The sequence below is a fragment of the Hemiscyllium ocellatum genome, chromosome 24 (assembly GCF_020745735.1).
Source record: "Hemiscyllium ocellatum isolate sHemOce1 chromosome 24, sHemOce1.pat.X.cur, whole genome shotgun sequence".
Taxonomy (NCBI): Eukaryota; Metazoa; Chordata; class Chondrichthyes; order Orectolobiformes; family Hemiscylliidae; genus Hemiscyllium; species Hemiscyllium ocellatum.
In genome coordinates, this window is record NC_083424.1 from 54,636,920 (window position 1) to 54,656,206 (window position 19,287).

General features: G+C 42.7%; 1 protein-coding gene across 1 annotated transcript; it reads left to right on the plus strand.

Moving 5' to 3' along the window:
* Positions 1-338: 338 nt before the first annotated feature.
* LOC132827213 (protein PML-like) lies at positions 339-17,969 on the plus strand. Its single transcript, XM_060843823.1, has 6 exons — positions 339-379; positions 4,146-4,660; positions 7,943-8,520; positions 9,484-9,557; positions 11,270-11,507; positions 13,474-17,969. The coding sequence occupies exons 1-6, from the start codon at positions 344-346 to the stop codon at positions 13,509-13,511; spliced, it is 1,479 nt and encodes a 492-aa protein (XP_060699806.1). The 5' UTR covers positions 339-343; the 3' UTR covers positions 13,512-17,969.
* Positions 17,970-19,287: the final 1,318 nt, after the last annotated feature.

The following is a 19,287-nucleotide window of genomic DNA, read 5'->3' on the forward strand; positions in this document are numbered from 1 at the left end:
TAGCTTGCTCTCTGTCCAAGGATGCTGCCTGGCCCTCTGTGATTTCCAGCTTTGTTTTAATTTCAGTATGTAATAACATCCCTGGTTGATTAATTACAATAATACATAAAAATAATCACATTAAAAAAAACACTCCTTCGGAAGCAACTTTGTCATTACATCATGTATGAGACTCCGAAAGTGAAACTTTTGATCCACCGTCAATGCTTGCTTTGAGAATTAGGTGATTGGGTCCGGGCGCATTCCGGCAGTGACTTGTTCCAATCACCCGGCAGCTTCTTGAACAGTCACACAGACCTTCCCCTCCGTCGCTCATCACAGTTTCGTTTTCCCAGCTTGGGTGATGTCGAACGAGCAGCAGAGAGAGCGTACCGCAATTGCAAGTATTCCTTTCCTGAGGGGCACTCGGGTGGACTGGCCACTGCGTTAGCGGAGATCGGGACAGGGGCACGTTTTAAATTGCAGCCTTTAGGCTGCTGGTTCCAGAGCCTTTCCCTCCCCCCTCAGGAGCAAGACGTGGGGAGTTTGCATTCCCCCCCCAGAATGGGTAGTTTCGGTGGGAATTTCGAGAGTTCGAAACACTTGAATTTGAGGCTAGTTTTAGTGGAAGCAGCACATGGTCCTCTCACATCAAAATGTAGATGTTTTTAAAGGGTTCCATGTTTCTTCTGAGGAAAGCTTTTCGAGCAAGTAGGGCCTACGCTCATTGGCGTTTAGACAGAGAGGTGAAAACATACAACATCGGGCAGCACGCTGCCTCACATTGCTAGAGACAGAGGTTCGATTCCAGCCTCGGGTGACAGTGGAGTTTGCATATTCTCCCTCTGTCTAAATGTCTTTGGATTTTGGGAGAAGGTTAGGTGAGCTGGTCATGCTAAATTGCCCATAGTTTTCAGGGATGTGTAGGTCAGGTGCATTCATCAGAGCTGAAAAATGTGTTGCTGGAAAAGCGCCGCAGGTCAGGCAGCATCCAAGGAGCAGGAGAATCGACCTTTCGGGCATAAACCCTTCTTCAGGATTCTCCTGCTCCTTGGATGCTGCCTGACCTGCTGTGCTTTTCCAGCAACACATTTTTCAGCTCTGATCTCCAGCATCTGCAGTCCTCACTTTCTCCGCATTAATCAGGGGTACATGTAGAATATGAGGATAGGGGAATGATTACTCTCCAGAGGGTCGGTGTGAACTTGTTGGGCCTAATGTCAAGATTAGAGTGGTGCTCTAAAAGCAGAGCAGGTCAGGCAGCATCCGAGGAGCAGGAAAATCAGGAATGAGGAAGAGCTCCTGCCCGAAATGCAGACTTTTCTGCTCCTCAGATGCTGCCTCACCTGCTGTGCTTTTCCAGCACCACTCTAATCTTGACTCTGATCTCCAGCATCTGCAGTCCTCATTTTTGTTTTGTTGGGCCTAATGGCCTGTTCTCACACTGAGGATTTTATGAAAATACTGGGTGGGGGAGAGAATCACGCTAGATGCTGAGGGGATTTCCCTCCCATGGGAAAATTGAGAATTAGGAGATGCCTTAAAATTAAGGGGTCTTCTATTTAAGATGAGGAGGAATTTATTTGCTCAGTATTGTTAGTGTATGGAATTTTCTTCCATAAAGAACAATGGAGGCTGATCCATCAAATTTATTCAAGGCCGAGTTTGACAGAATTTTAAAAAACAAGGGAGTTATGAGTCATGGGGTGGATATGCTAGGAAACAGGAGTTGAGACCAAAACCAGATCAGCTCTGAACTAGATAAATGGCGGAGCAGATTCAAGGGGCTAAAAGACCTTTAGCTGTTCCTTGTTCTTATGTTCTGTATTCTCATGTTTAACAAGTATTTTAAATTTAACCCTAGCTGGCTGACTTTTCCAGGATCAGAGAAGCAAAAGGTGATTGGATCCAGGTGATAAATTTCTTTCTACATCGTCCAGATCAAGTGCAGTGGCTTTCCTCAGTCCTCAAAACCAGACATCCTTAGAACCTTCTGATCAATCCTTCCCCCGCGTCAGCCACTGGCCTCTGATGATTCTTAGCGAGTGTGGTAGTGAGGTAGTGTTGCAGTGTGGGAGGTGCTGTCCATGAGATTAGGTATCGAAATTGAGGCTCTATCTGGCCTGGCAGGTAGCTGTACAATGTCCCATGACAATAACAGAAAGAAAAGCAGGGGATTTATCCTTAGGATGCTGGCCAATCAATTTAAGGTGAGAGGAGAAAGATTTAAAAGGGACCTGAGCGGCAACCTTTTCCACACAGAGGATGGGATGAATGCAGAATAAACTGCCAAAGGAAGTGGTAGATGCTGGTACACTTACATCATTTAAAACATTTAGACAGCTAGTGAATACGAAAGCTTTAGAGAGCTGAGCTAATGGGACAGGTGATTAAAACATTCCTGTCTCTGGGATCTTGCCATGTGCAAAATAACTGCTGTTTCCTCTATTAGGACAGTGATTGCATTTCAAAAACATTTAATTAATGTTATAACTCTACAAGATATCTTGAGATTATGAAAGGTACAATATGCATTTGCATGGGATCAGAGCTGGAGTTGCTGATCTTTTTAGGTTATCACTCCCATCTGCAGGGACTCTTTTTAAACAAAGGAGTTTAAACAGCAGAGGAGTGTTGTAGCAGCAATTTCAGGGCCTTTGCCTCCAGAGTTGGTCAAGCATCCTTAAGGCTGAAACGATGAGCTGAATTTTATTAGCTTTGTGAGGAGGGTCTGCCTTCTAACCTATCAGGCTGTAAGCTCTGCCCAGGACTTCTTACATACAGTTATTGATGTTGTTCCCAGGAAAAACAAGGGAGTGTAATCTCAGCATTGAGAATGCAGCATTATTTCATTTGCGCAAGGTTGTGACCAAACCGCATTGCAAGGTCTGCCTTCAGCTTTGGATATTGCACCTCAGCAAGGTCTTGGACATGATGCGGGGCATAAAAAAAACAATTTATATGAACAACTTATATTTATGTAGCACCTTTAATTCAGTAAGATGTCTCATAGTTCAAAACAATTGTTATCAGATGAAATTTGACACCAAGGCACTTAGAGTTATTAGGTTAGTGATCCAAAGTTTGGTCAAAGGGGCTGAGTCTGAATTTCAAAATTGAGGTGATCTACTTGCTATGTTTAAAATGATTGAATAGGGATGTGTAGAGATGATTTCTCTGTTTCATCTGTTGAAGATATCCAGAAAGAGGGAACACAATCTCTGAATTAGAGCCAGGTTTTTCAGGAGTGAAATCAGGGAGTACTTCACATGAAGCCCAATGGAAATTGGGAATTCACTATTGGGATAGTGGGGCTTATTGAAATTTCCAACAATGTACATACAATCATACCAATTATGTACAAGATGAGACCATATAGTCCCTCGTGCTTGCACAACCAAATAAGATCATAGCTTTTTAAAATTTTGGTTTATTATTTTATTCAGATCTAGGCATCACTGGCTAGGGCAGCATTTATTGCCCATTCCTTAATTGCTCAGAGGAGAGTTAATAAATTGTTGAGAGTCTGCATTCACAAGTAGTCACATCAGGTAAAGACAGCAAATTTCCTTCTCGAAAGGACATTAGTGAACTGGATGGATTTTTATGACAATTGACAGTTAAATGTCACCAGTCGGTCAGCTCTTCATTTCAAATTTTATTGAATTCAAATGCCACCATCTACCATCAACGTCCGCAGAACGTTGGCTCGGCATTCTGGGTTGTCAGTCGAATAACATTACCACTACACCATTATGTTCCCACACAAATTCTGATTGTAGCCTTACTTCCACGTTCCTGTCCACTCCCTTATAACCACAGACTTGCTTGTTAGTCAAGAATCTCTGCCTCTATCTTAAAAGTATTCACTGACTTCACCATGCTCTGGAATGGGAGTTCAGACAAATAAAACAATCAGTCCTAAGTAAGCACTGACAAATTTTAATTAAACAAGGAATTCAAAAGATATGGTGTGAATGTAAGTAAATGGGTTTAAGATACATATCAGCTGTGATATACTTGAATGGCAGAGCAGTGGTTTGAGGGTCTGAGTGGCTTGCTACTCACTGTTTTTGTGTTAACTTCTGCTCATATCAGTCTTGGCAGTTGACAAAAAAGTCATAGGCTATTACATCAATGTTGTCCTTATGCTTGTCTTGTTTCAGGCTATGGCGACTGGATCAGAAGTAAAAGTTGAGGAATGTTTTCAGTGTTTGCTCTGCAACCAACCAGTCACCAAGCCCAAACTTCTCCAGTGTCTTCATACCTTTTGTGTAGATTGCCTGCAGCAAGAAAGGAGTGGAACAGGTGTCAAATGTCCCATCTGTGAGATGGTGACTAGGGGAGATCCTAGCTCCTTACAGGACAACATACTTGTGGCAAATCTACAGAACAAAGTGAAGAAACATCGTCAGATTCTCGACACTGCAGAGCTGTCCTGTACCTCCTGTGAAGCCAGCACTTCTCCTGAAGCCAACACTCCTCCGGAGTTCATGTGCCTTGAGTGTGACAAGTTTCTGTGTAGCAAGTGCTTTCACATACATCAAGTGCTGATGATTGATCATCAGAAGCATGTTCAGACCTTGGGGACACTGAGAAAACTGGATTCTGATGAGTTCTTGAAGATCCTTACAAGACCAAAGCATCTTTTTTGCAGTACTCATGATGATCAGCAAATTAGGTAATGTCACCTCCTGAGGGATGTCCTTGCTGTTTCTTGTGAAGTTTTTCATTGCAGTTTTAGCTTCTTCCCATTTGGACTTCAATGAAGTATTAGCTCCACAATTCTGGTTCGAGGAATGTGAATAGAAAGTGCTGCACCTTACTCATTGGATTTAGAGGAAAAGTCTAACTTTGGCTACTCTCATAACCTTCAATTGAGCCATCAGGGGTCATTATAATCCCGACGGGGAAATCAGTGGTTCAGAGTCATTCAGATTCTTCAGGAATGCTGGTGGTGGGGTCATTCTGATTCTCAAGGATATCGATGACTAGGGTTTAGTTCGACCCTTGTTAGGGGAATGTGGCGTCTTTTCGACCCTTGGGGAGTGTGAATAGTACATTGTTGGCTGGCCTGGATGAAGGCAGTCAACACCTTCATTTGAGCTTGTGGATGGTTGAGGATTAATTTATCCCTTGCTGAGGTAATGTGGCTGGTATACAGTGGAGCAGCCTGTCACTGAGGGAAAATGTGTGATGTGGGGTAACCAGTGCAAGAAGAGAACTACATATAGAGTCATAGAGATGAACGTGCTCCCACGAGGAGGTTGAATGTATCGGTGCTGCCTCGCGCTCCCACGAGGAGGTTGAACAGTTCATCCACTTTACCAACACCTTCCACCCCAACCTCAGAATCACCTGGACCGTCTCAGACTCCTCCCTCCCCTTCCTAGATCTTTCCATTTCTATCTCGGGCGACCGAATCAACACGGACATATACTATAAACCGACTGACTCCCACAGCTACCTGGACTACACCTCCTCCCACCCTGCCCCCTGTAAAAACACCATCCCATATTCCCAATTCCTTCGTCTCCGCGGCATCGGCTCCCAGGAGGACCAGTTCCAATACCATACAGCCCAGATGGCCTCCTTCTTCGAGGACCGCAGATTCCCCCCAGACCTGATCGACAATGCCCTCCACCGCATCTCCTCCACTTCCCGCTCCTCCGCCCTTGAGCTCTGCCCCTCCAACCGCCACCAGGACAGAACCCCACTGGTTCTCATCTACCACCCCACCAACCTCCATATACAGCGTATTATACGCTGTCATTTCCGCCACCTCCAAACGGACCCCACCACCAGGGATATAATTCCCTCCCCTCCCCTATCAGCGTTCCGAAAAGACCACTCCCTCCGTGACTCCCTCGTCAGATTCACACCCCCCACCAACCCAACCTCCACACCCGGCACCTTCCCCCGCAACTGTAAGAAATGCAAACCTTGCGCCCACACCTCCTCCCTTACTTCCCTCCAAGGCCCCAAAGGATCCTTCCATATCCGCCACAAATTCACCTGCACCTCCACACACATCATCTATTGCATCCGCTGCACCCGATGTGGCCTCCTCTATATTGGGGAGAGAGGCCGCCTACTTGCGGAACGTTTCAAGGAACACCTCTGGGATACCCGGACCAACCAACCCAACCACCCCGTAGCTCAACACTTTAATTCCCCCTCCCACTCCACCAAGGACATGCAGGTACTTGGACTCCTCCATCGCCAGACCATAACAACACGACGGTTGGAGGAAGAGCGCCTCATCTTCCGCCTAGGAACCCTCTAACCACAAGGGATGAACTCAGATTTCTCCAGTTTCCTCATTTCCCCTCCCCCCACCTTGTCTCAGTCAATTCCCTCGAACTCAGCACCGCCCTCCTAACCTGCAATCTTCTTCCTGACCTCTCCGCCCCCACCCCTCTCCGGCCTATCACCCTCACCTTGACCTCCTTCCACCTATCACATCTCCATTGCCCCTCCCCCAAGTCCCTCCTCCCTACCTTTTATCTTAGCCTGCTGGACACACTTTCCTCATTCCTGAAGAAGGGCTTATGCCTGAAACGTCGAATCTCCTGTTCTTTGGATGCTGCCTGACCTGCTGCGCTTTTCCAGCAACACATTTTCAGCTCATCATAGAGATGTAGAGCATGGAAATAGACCTTTAGATCCAACTCATCCATGCTGATGAGATATTGCACCCCAATCTAATCCCACCTGCCAGCACCCGGCCCATATCCCTCTAAACCCTTCCTATTCATCTACCCATACAGATTCTTTTTAAATGTTGCAATTGTACTAGCCTCCACTACTTCCTCTGGCAGCCCATTCCACACATGAACGACCCTCTATGTGAAAAATTGTCCCTTAAGTCCTTTTTATATCTTTCCCCTCTCAACCTAAACCTACGACCTTTGGTTCTGGACTCCCCAACCCCAGGGAAAAAACTTTGTCTATATATTCTATCCATGCCCCTCATGATTTTATAAACCTCTCTAAGGTCACCCCTCAGCCTCTGACGCACCAGGGAAAACAGCCCTATCATATTCACTCTCTCCCTATAGCTAAAATCCTCCAACCTTGGCAACATCGTCATGAATCTTTTCTGAACCCTATTAAGTTTCATAACATCCTTCCGATAGGAAGGACACCAGAATTGCACACAGTATTCCAAAAGTGGCCTAACCAATGTCCTGTACAACCACAACATGACCTCCCAATTCCTATACTCAGTACTCTGACTAATAAAGGAAAGCATGCCAAATGGCTTCTTCTCTACCTTATCTACCTGCAACTCCACTTTCAAGGAGCTACGAACTTGCACTCCTAGGTCTCTTTGTTCAGCAACACTCCCTAGGACCTTACCATTAAGTGTATGAGTCCTGCTAAGATTTGTTTTCGAGCCAGTTCTATATCCAAATTGCTAGTTCTCCCTATATTCTGTGAGATATAACCTTGCTAACCAGTTTCCCATGGGGAACCTAGTCAAACGTCTTACTGAAGTCCATATAGATCACATCTAATGCTCTGACCTCATCAATCCTCTTTGTTTCTTATTCAAAAAACTCAATCAAGTTTGCGAGATGATTTCCCAAGCACAAAGCCATGCTGACTATCCCTACTAAGTCCTTGCCTTTCCAAATTCATGTACATTCTGTCCCTCAGGCTTCCCGCCAACAGCTAAAGCTAAAGATGATGAATCTAAACTTACACCACCGATGTTAGGCTCACCAGTCTATAGTTCCCTAGCTTGTCCTTATCACCTTTCTTAAATAGTGGCACCATGTTAGCCAACCTCCAGTCTTCAGCACCTCACCTGTGACTATCAAGGATACAAATATCTCAGCAAGAGGTCCAGCAGTCACGTCCCTAGCTTCCCACAGGGTTCTAGGGCACACCTGATCAGGTCCATCTTCTCTTTGGACATAAATATCTGATCAAATTTTTAATTCTGCTTTCTTTTCAGTCTATACTGCAGGACTTGCTCAGTGTGGTTGTGTGTCCTGTGCTTGGTGCTGGAACATAAGGACCACAACTGCTGTGGTATCAGGAAGCAGATTGTCACATTCAAGAATGATCTGAGAGAGACGCTGGGGTCAGTACAAGAGAATGAGACAAAGTTTAGTAAAACACAGGAGGACCTGGAGATGCTTGTAGACAAGCTGAACAATGATAAATATAAAATGGAAGAGCTCATTAATGCAAGAGTTAGAGCTGCCATTGAAAAGGTGAAGGAGGAGGAGAGCAGGCTCCTGAATGAGCTGAAGGACCTTCACTCAGCCAGAGTACAGAAGTTGCAGGAAAGTTTAACAAGAACAGAGAATACACTAAAAAGAATGACTGTCAGCAAAACTTTGGTGTCACAGTTGCTTCGCTATGCCACAGAGCAGGAGATCTTGGAGCTTCAAGGAACTGTTAAATCAGCACTCCTCGGCCTCCAGAGAGAGCAGCCTCTTGATGTACAAATGGAGAACGCAGTGATAAATTTTCAGGAATGTTGGGCCCTTCCAAAGAAAATGCTGGGCAACCTGATCATCTCAAAAAGTGAGTAAGCACTTGTGCTCTGCACCTCCTGTTTGCTTTCAGTGGAAACAGGTTAAAAGCCATCGTTGCCCTACATTGATTTATTGTTTTCTCAGAAGTGTACAAAGAGATACTTTGCTTCTTTAAAAGGTGGCTGTTTAACTAATTTGATGATATGTTTTACTCAGGAGTATAATGAGACACTGGAGTGCCTCTACAAATTAAACAAATATTTTAGTTTAATTTGTTAATTGTTACAGAACTCCTTCAGGGGTGGTTAGTTATTTTGTTAACTTATGTATTGAAAAGACATTTATTGACATGGGGGCATTGTAGTATAATGAGCTCTATGTATTTATTGTTTGACTTTCTTGTGAATAGATCTAAAACAAAGTTTAAAAAATCAGTGTTTGCTGACTATCCTTTAAAACATGCTTGGTACTTCACTGTGGGACTTTGATTTCGAGTCTCCACACTTGTGTCAGCAACAGGAATGGTCCAGCAGGGTTCCTCAGATTGCATATTCTTAGCATCATTCAACATTCAATGACTGGGCCCTGTCCCCCATCCATAAGAATTGACTGAATCCACAACCAATGCAGCTCCCAGTAACTAGCCCAGATTCCTCCCCCTGACCACAAGGTGTCTGAGCAACCACTTTATCATCTACAATATCTGGTCATCAATGAAGGGAAAGTTCCAATGGCAGGAAAGACTCTCAAGATTAAGGCACCTGTTCGTGAAAGTACTCAGTGAAAAAGTTAGGAGATATTTATGTATATACATTGGGAATCTATAGCTTGGATACAGCTCTCTGTACTCCCTATGTTTTCATGGTTTCAACTTTGTGCTTAAGTTTGGTAATGTGGCCAACACCCAGAAACATTTTGAATGAATGATGTGGGTAAATAGATGTTAATCAATTCATTCAGGTCTGAGACTTGGTTGTTTACCTCATTGATACTTCTGTTAATTCTTTTTCAGTGAAATTAAACTCAGTTCCTGATGAGAACGTACAGTTGCCTCAATACAATAATCCAGAAAGGTGTGGTACAAAGGTGAATATATGTATATATAATCACTACAGATCTTAACGATTTAAGGTGACTTTTATTTTGCAAAATAAGTTCTATATCAAACAAAGCAAGATCAGACTTAGAAAGCCCCCAGCTCTTACTATAATTTCACAAGAATTACTTGGTTCTATACTTCTTTCTTCTGACTTTATGTCACTAGTCACTGGGGGAATGTGGAATAGATTGTCATATGGTGAAAGCGTTTCCTGGCTAATGCGGCTTTTTCTATGGGGAGGTTAGTTGGAATGATATTAGATAACTCCTATTTGGATGCTGTGATGAGGGCTCTCAACATGGAGGAGTACTGTTCAAAAGCTATGCTGGTTAGGTAGCATTCAGCAGGAGGTTTCCTTGTCCACGTTGACTTGATGCCATGAGACTTCATGGGTTTTGAACTTCAGTGTTAAGAACTCATAGAATCCTTACAGATCTACACTGACTCTCCCCACTACCCTATCCCTGTAACCCTGCATTTTCCATGGCTTACCCAACAAGCCTGCACATCCCAGGACACTATGGGCAATTTAGCATGGCTAGTCTGCCTAACCTGCACATCTTTGGACTGTGGGAGGAAACCGGAGAAAGCCCACATAGATTGTGCCTAAGGGTGGAATCAAACCCAGCTTCCAGGGGCTGTAAAGCAGCAATTTTAACCACTGAGTAACTCCCAGGACACCTCAGAGCCTCATAGATGCCCATTTCTGAATTGCAGGATCTATTCAAAATCTGTCCCATTTAGCACGGTGGTAGTGTTGCGCAAGTGCCTGGAATTCTCTCCCTAAGGGCATGTGAGTTTACCTGCAGAATGTGGACTGTTGCATTTCAAGAAGGCAGGTTCTCAATGTGTGCTGGGCAGCTAGTAAATGAAAGAAAGACAACAGAAGGTATCGTCAGAATAAATGTGGGATTTTGTCACCAGAAAGTCTGTGTAGTTTTTGCTCTTACTGTTTCTGTCATGGACAGCTGCATCTGTGATAGATAGCTGGGTGAGGATGAGGTTAAGTAGGTTTCTTGTTGGCTCCTATACCACCTGCCACACTCAGTCAAGCAGCAATGTCCTTTAAGAACTTGATCAGTAGTGTTGCTGGTCAGCCACTCTTATTGATGGATATTAAAATCCCTCAACTAGACAACATTCTGTGCCCTTATCACCCTCTCTGCTTCATTGATTTGATCATATGAAGATCCCGACTCAATTTGAGGACCGTCTCCTCTTTTGTATACTTCTGGTGCATCTGTCCTGCTACTGGTCAGCAGATACCCAGGGTGGTGTCTGGGATATCAACCATAAGGCATATGTAGGAATACATTATTTTTCTATCTTCCCCCTTTGTTGCTTTGCCTCCTTTGTCTTTTACCCTGTTCCTTTCTTATTCGCCCGCTTCTTTCATTTCCTTGCAGAACCCCAACTGTTCCCCCTTTCACTCTTCCTTGCTCTTTACTTCATCCATTGTTCATGAAACATCCTATTTATTCCCAAATTTGGCAGTTTGTCCTGTGCAACTTGGGATTTGAAATGGTCACCAGTAAAACCATGTACATTCTTAAATTGCATTTGACTGATGACAAAATGTATGCATTCAGAAAACACTAGAAAAAGTCTGGTCATAATGTGGAATTTGGGGTAATTATTGATTACATGTGAATGGAATTTAAGCATTTTGTTGACAGAAAACAAATCACCCTTTCTTCAGGATTCGATGCAGAGATCTCTGAAATACTGCGACAAAAGGAAATGTGATGCACAAGCAGAAACTCTACCTCCTATGAAACAGTGTGTGAAGGAGGAGGCAAGCAAGAGTGCAGAGGCAACTGTCACTATTTCTTCTTCCAACAACAGTACATGCAGTTCTGTCCCTTGCATAGAGAGCGTCACTTCCTATGCCCAGGACAATGAAAGGCGAACAGATTCTTCCATTCTAGATACAGTAGGTGAGTTTTTAAAAAAGTATTTTAACACTTGTAAATCTGTTCCATACTGTTTTTATGCAATTTTATTTACTATCGGGTGAATTTTCATATTCTTCAAGAAAGGAAGAGCTTACACTTAGTCCTCTGAATGTCATCAGGATATTCCAAAGTACTGCACAGCCCGTGATTTCAGTTTGACAAGTAATCTTCGTTGTTATTTGAATTGAGTGAATTTTCACACAGTTGTATCCCATAAATAGTAATCAGTTTTGTATTTTTGCTGTTGGCTAGGATCCTGGAGAAATCTCTGGTATAGTGCTTTGGAATCTTGTATATAAACAGGCAGAGATCAGTTAAATGTCTCATCCAAAAGTTGGCATCTTGGGCAGTGTTGAATGTTGAACCTCTGGAATGAAATCTGAACCCATGACCTTCTGATCCAAGCAAGAGTTCGACTACTGAGTCAAACCAATTGGTGTGTCAGCTAGTGATGATCTGGGTTACCAAGTTGTGTTCAAGCCCCATACCAGGATTTGGGTACATTATTTGATATGCAGTGCCAATGTGGGAGCCTGAAAATGAGAATACCATCTTTCAGAAGAGGTGGTAAACTGAGTGCCCTTCAACTTAATCATAGAATCCCTACAGTATGGAAGCAGTCCATTCAGACCATCAAATCCACACTGCCCCTCCAAAGAGCATCCGATCCAGATCCCCTCCAACACCTCATTTTGCTTCTTCTATGGTCCTCCCTGTTACACTTGTTATTCCCACTTGAGCCGGTGTGTGTTCAGTTGGTATTTTCAGGTGTACAGAACAACCTCAGTTATCCGAAGATCCAATCTCCAGGTCCCGATGCTTGGGTAAACTACGCTATCCAAACATTCGATTGTCCAAATAAAATACTCCCTGTCCTTGTCGTTTGGATAATCGAGGCTGCCCGGTAGTTACACATCCGCTGTTATGACATGGGGTCAAATAAGTTTCCTTTCTTCTCATTCTTCATTTGACTGGATTAGGTTTTGAGATTTTAAATTGAATGCTGGGTTGCCAGCGTGACCTTGATTGTGTGCTGATCTGTTTGAATAGGTTTGCTGGACTTGTTTCTGGAGTTATACAAATTAGGAGTTTGTTTTATTGCTGAAACCACAAAAAATTATAAATTACAGAAAAGTGTAGAATTTCCTCCTCTTCAATATGCACAAACACACATTCCCAAAAGGATGCAAAAGAAAACACAACTTTATTGACAGTACCATTTTTTTTCACCTCTTACTAGTACAGGTTTAAAGTTCATGACTGAAATGAAATATTTTGTTTTTAACTGAAGCTGTTGCTTTGCTGTAGTGGCTTTCTCCTGCAATATATTTGTTGGTTGAAACTTTCCCTTATGGCTCTCTTTTGGCAGTAAGGAGGTTTTCTGCCTTTTAAGCCACAAACAGGGCCCAATGGTGTTTTGAGAGTGATGGGGGAGGGAGAAAAGAAGTAGAAAGCACTGTTGTCTTTTATATATCTTGGTTTCTGACTTTAAAATGCCGTATGTGCAGTAAGCTGGGTCACACGACCTCTCTCCATCCTGGTTAACAGCTGTTCAAAGAAATCGGATGTGAATTCACAAAGGAAGCTAGTTCATCCAGCCAGAGCTTATCTTTAGCCAGGGTCCCTTTTAGCTGTAGGTGATTAGTTTCTAACTTCCCAGCTATTAAGTCCTGACAGCTCCATCCTCCATCTTGATGAGACTAGAAAGAGCTATCTCCCAGAGTGTCATTTTTAATGTCAGAATCTTCATGGGTTGGAATGTGACTTCACAGGTGCAAGTCGCAGTTAAAGTCAGTATCCTTTGTAGGCAAAAGTGTACTTGTTTTTAAAAAAAGTTCAATGTATGAACAGTTAATGAAATTACAATTTAATATTTGATGTAGCACATCATAATGTCACCATATATACACACTGTTCAGTTATTACACTTTCTCTCTTCCTGTTTTAGTGGAGCTAATACAAATAGATTCAGAAGATTCCAACTGAGATTCATCGGAGGTGAATATCCTAATGTGATGTGTGTCTGAAAAGTTTGAAGCAGAAGTGCAGAGAGCAGCTGTCTTCAGCAAGCAATCTTTAATATTTGTAACAAACTGGAGTGCATTGCCTGAAAGGGAGGCAGAACAAATTTCAGCAGATTCAAAAGACAATTGAAAATTTACAAGGAAAAGTGTGGAAAAACTGAGAAGATACCTCCAATCTGTGTTTGTTAATGTGGTGCTGTATGATCTGAAACAGAGAAAACAAGAGCAGAGATGGACCATTCAACATCACCATGGCCTGATCATCCTACTCAGTCCCCTGTTCCTGCTTTCTTCTCATATCCTTTGAGCCCCAAAACCTACAACTCACTCCTTTTTGAAAACAATGTTTTGGGCTCAGCTGCTTTATGTGATAGTGAATTCCAAAGGCTCACTAATCTCTGGATGAAGAAATTTCTCATCTCAGTTCTAAATGACCTACCTGGTATACTTAGATTGTGATCCCTGATTGATCATTACAAAATATATTCAGAGAAATTGGGAAGAGGGGGGGACAGCGATCTGCACTCATATATTCTTGCATATATATATTGGTCTTACTTCTAGCAATTTCCTTATTTTAAAGATTTATATTTAGACATTGTTGGACTAATACATTATTTTTAAACAATCAATATCTATTGCGCAGTGCAAACTGTGACAAATGCAATATTTTCCCAGGTCAGGACCCATTGTTTTGTTGAATACTGGTCAACCCTGTTTAAACTGTCTCATGACACACTCGAAGGCCAAGTACATTACTGTGTGCTTATACAGTAAAGAACAGCCCCCAGTACACCATCAAGAAAAGTACTGAGAAGCCAGGCAAACTATTACAGTAAATGCAGAGATGGGATTATTCTGCTGTGCTTAAGCTGGTGTTTTATGATCACATCCAAATTTCTGTTCAAGTCACTCACTATTCTGACTTGGAAATATATCACTGTTCCTTCACTGCCACAGGGTTAAAATCCTGGAATTCCCTCCCACGTGGAGTGCAGTGGTTTCAAGAAGACATCACCTTCTCAACAGCATTTGGGGACGGGCAATAAATGCTGACCACCATTGATGCCCAGCTCCCAAAAGTGAAATAAAACCATAAAAAATCTAATCACTCAAGTCACAAATGACATCATAAATAATCATTCCTCCTCATCCTTCCTCAGCTGTCTGCAGTCTTGAACATGGTAACCACACCATCTTCCTCCAATGACTCCCCAGCATTATCCACTGAGTGGGATGCTCTCACCTGGTTCCATTCTTAACTAATTATAGCCAGAGAAACAATTGCAGTGACCTCTCTTTCTGCTCCACACAGTTACATCTGGTGCCTCTCAAAATCCCCCACACCAGTTCTTTTATCTTCTTCACAAAGTAAGTTATGAAAGAGGACTTGAGGAATTTTCAAAGGAATATAGATAAGTTAAGTGTGCAGGCAAAAATTTGACAGGTGCAGCATAATGTGGGGAAGTATGATCTTGTACACTTTGGCAGGATGAATATCATCAGAAAATGAAAATACCAGATGAGCCCTCTCCTGTGCTGTAATGACTCCACAGCATAGAATGAAGTGATTGTAACTGCTGTCAGGATAACATGCACTGTCCTGGAACATGTGCTGCTTGTGATCACACAACATCTGCATGTTGAGGCAGTGGAATCCCTTTGGGTTTCAGAAAATGGCTGATTTCACAAGAGGTGCTCAGAAGGCAATGTGTGGTCAGTCAGTGACATTCTGCAAGGCCAAAGTCAGCAATCTAAGGAAACCCGTGTAACGTGCTCCTCCTATATGTTTCGTCCTACAGGGAGAACTAGCCATTTAGATACAGAACTGACTTGAAGGGAGAGGACTAGATGAGTCTCTCCTGTGCTGTAATGACTCCACAGCATAGAATGAAGTGGTGATGGAGGGTTGCTTTTCTAACTGGAGGCCTGTGACCAATGGTGTGCCATAAGGATCGGTGTTGAATCCACTACTTTTCTTCATTTATATAAATGATTTGGATGTGAACATAGGAGATATAGTTAGTAAGTTTGCAGAAGACATCAAAATTGGAGGTGGACAGTGAAGAAGGTTACTTCAGATTTCCACAGAATCTTGATCAGATGGGCCAGTAGGCTGAGGAGTGGCAGATAGAGTTTAATGTATATAAATGTGAGGTGCTTAATTTTGGGAAAGCAAATCAGAGCAGGACTTGTACACTTCTAGGGAGTGTTGCTGAACAAAGAGACCTTGGAGTGCAGGTTCACAGCTCCTTGAAAGTAGAGTCGCAGATAGATAGGATAGTGAAGCAGGCGTTTAGTATGCTTTCCTTTATTGGTCAGACCACTGAGTGTAGGAGCTGGCATGCATTGTTGCAGCTGTACAGGACATTGGTTAGGCCACTTTTGGAATATTGCATGCAATTCTGGTCTCCTTCCTGTCAGAAGGATGTTGTGAAACTTGAAAGGGTTCAGAAAAGATTGACAAGGATGCTGCCAGGGTTGGAGGATTTGAGTAATAGGGAGAGGTTGAACAGGCTGGGGATGTATTCCCTGGAGCGTCAGAGTCTGAGGGGTGACCTTATAGAGGTTTATAACATCATGAGGAGCATGGATAGGATAAATAGACAAGGTTTTTTTCCCTGGGTTGGGGGAGTCCAGAATGAGTGGGCATAGGTTTAAGGTGAGAGGGGAAAGATATAAAAGGGACCTAAAGGCAACCTTTTTACACAGAGTGGTGTGTGTATGGCATGAGCTGCCAGAGGAAGTGAAGGAGGCTGGTACAATTACAGCATTTAAAAGGCATCTGAATAGAAATGGTTTAGAGGGATCTGGAACAAGTGCTGGCAAATGGAACTAGATTAGGATATCTGGTTGGCATGGATGAGTTGGACCGAAGAGTCTGTTTCCATGCTGTACATCTTTATGACTCTTGTGGATCCAGATACTCAGTGGCCTCCTTTATGCAGCAGCATATTAGAGAGATCTCCTGAGGAACCAGATATGTAATGGATATTTGGTTCCTCAGGGCATGGTTCATGTCACCCTGATCAGACTGTGCTGTGCTTACATTCTGAACTGTAGCAGTTGTTAGATTTCAGTCACAAAATTTTCAGTGAAACAAACATCTTGAGCATTAATTCTCACTGAGATTCAGAGTTGGTCCTCAAAATTCCTTGGTAATTAAGGCCTCCTTTCTGTAGCTTGTCCTGTTCTGTTTGACCTTTCCTCATTCTCCCAGTTGTAGGGACATAGATTAAAGCTTGCATTCATTGATTCCTGCAGTTTTACATTTTTCCATTTTATTTCAGTTATGCTTTTAATTTTAAGGGAATTTTTATGGAACACTTTTTAAAATGAAAACTGCTTTGTATACATTGTGTTGTTAATTACATAATCAACAATAATCTTGGTAATTGTAGTTTTGTTTTACCCCCCCCACCCCCAAGGAATCCTAGGCAGACATGGTTTTGTTTGAACTATTGTTTTTCTATTAGATTTGCCGAAATAGTTTCCTACCCAATGACCCCCTAACTATAAGCCAGGACAATGAATAACCTTGCATTTGGGTAAGTCAATTATGGTGTGGAGACAGGGGATGGAATTTTATTGTTGGACAATATAACTTGACTGATGGTAAGTGAGAAACAATCAGAAGGATTTACAAACAGCTCGAGTTGTATGGAACCGGTGTACCTCATTGTGCCTGAAAGTATTTGATAAGGACTCATTGTTCTAAGATTCTTGCTGGAGAAAGTCTAGGTAAGGTCTCAAAAGGCTGAATGGATGGAGAAATTGGATGTAAAGGTGTCACAGCATCCAGTGTTCGCTGCTGCTGCCAGTGATATCTCGTCCACCACAAAAGACAGCAAGGAAGGAACATTTATGCAGTGACTGGAGAGTGATCCTGTGTAAGGTCATTGAAAGATGATATGTACCAAGGTAACTGCACCATTTTTGGGAGCTGTCATGAACACACAATTTTTGTTTTTTTTAGAAAAACATTTAAAAACATTTCTTGAACCAGGCCAATTTGGGGTTACTATTTGTGCTAAAATAAAAATGTTATTTTCTTTCAATATATACCTACATACAGAGAATCTGTACAGTGTGTAAATAGGTCATTTGGCTCAACAAGTCCACCCAGACCTATTCCCTTACCCTATTTCTCAACATTCCCCCTGACTAATGCACCTAACCTACACATCCCTGAACACTACGGGCAATTTCCCATAGCCAATTCACCTAGCCGGCACACCTTTGGACCGTGGGAGAAAACTGGAGCATTTGGAGGAAGACACAGCGAGAATGTACAAACTCCAAACAGACAGTTGCCCGAGGCGGAAATTGAACCTGGGTCCCAGACGTGCAGTGCTACCCACTGAGCCACTGTGCTGACCAGGTTCTTTCTTTTTTCTCTTTTCTGCTATTGTTTATAATTGTCCCATAAAATTCTTGTTTTTAACACATTATTTGGTATTGAGTCACTTATTCCTGTTGCAGCCTGCGTACAAACCTGAACCTCCCATACTCTGCAAGTTACTCTCATGTCCAACATACAAAAATTTGCAATTCCAAATGAAAAAGCCTAGCAGGCCTCTCAAACTGGGAATAACAGGTTTCAGCATGAGCTTTTGAATCAATAGGAGCTAGAACACTCCCTGCAGACAAACAAAACATTTGCCAAATGTAGGAAAGCTCCAAAAACAAACACAATTACATTAATAACCAGAAGAAATAATTCAGCAACTAACCCATAAGTAATTGATAATTTGGTGAAATAATGCTGGTGGTTGGGAGAGTGGAGGTGGTGGTGATGAAGGGGACAAAGAGAGCTGTTGCTTATGTTAGTGAAGGTTCAGAGGACACAGGGTGCAGGCTCTCATGTGGCTTCTGCAAACTGCAGTGTTTGTGTTAAATCAGTTAAATCATTGATTGATAGCATAATCTGCCAGCTCTGTATGTTATCGACAATTGTTAGGCAGGTTCTTTGTTAAAAAGTCAGTTTCTGGGAGATTTCCCATTGGCAATGTATGCCATCTCAAAATCCATTGCTATTTGGAGGCCGTGCTGGAGCCTGAAAAGCAGATGATGCAGCACTCAATCTTACCCCACTCTGTCCACCAATGCACTGACTTGATGCCAAGTGTTGAAGCCGCCCTAGCTCTAAAACAGCCCCATCATCCTCTTCCAGGGAACTACAGCATTGATCTCAAGGAAGGTAGCTGACCTCAACCTGTTTGATTTACACAAATTTAAGGAAATGTTCAACAAGGAGTCCCAACTTCCAAATGTACTGGTAGCAGTGAAGTGTTTTTTTAATCAAATATAGGTCAGCAACAGTAAGGTGAAACAAAATAAAGGAATGCTGAATACATGAACAGAGAATTGCTAAACCAGCTCCAGCTTTAAACTACTTCTAGTTCCCTAACACTGTCTTCACTGCACTGTCAGTGCATTCCAGATCTTCAGCACTCACCGAGGTTCCTCATTCCTGGAGCTATTCACGTAAATCTCTTCTCACTGCAATACGTTCACAGCTGTCATAAAGTGTGGTGTCCAGAACTGTGCATTATTCCAGCTAAGGCTGAACTAGTTTTTTATATAACCACCTTGCTCATGCACCCAACGTCTCTAATAATAAAGCTCAATATTGTATGCTTATTATTAATGCTCTTTCATCCTTTCCTCTTAGCTTTATGGGCTTAGGTACATATAACCCCCCTTCATATTTCTCTGTATTGGAATTCATGCACCAT

Coding starts and splice junctions, on each gene's coding strand:
- LOC132827213 (XM_060843823.1), top strand. CDS start 344: ATGTCGAACGAGCAGCAGAGAGAGCGTACCGCAATT. Junction 9,558..11,269: donor CAGAAAGGTGTGGTACAAAG/GTGAATATATGT, acceptor CCCTTTCTTCAG/GATTCGATGCAGAGATCTCT. Junction 11,508..13,473: donor TTCCATTCTAGATACAGTAG/GTGAGTTTTTAA, acceptor TTCCTGTTTTAG/TGGAGCTAATACAAATAGAT.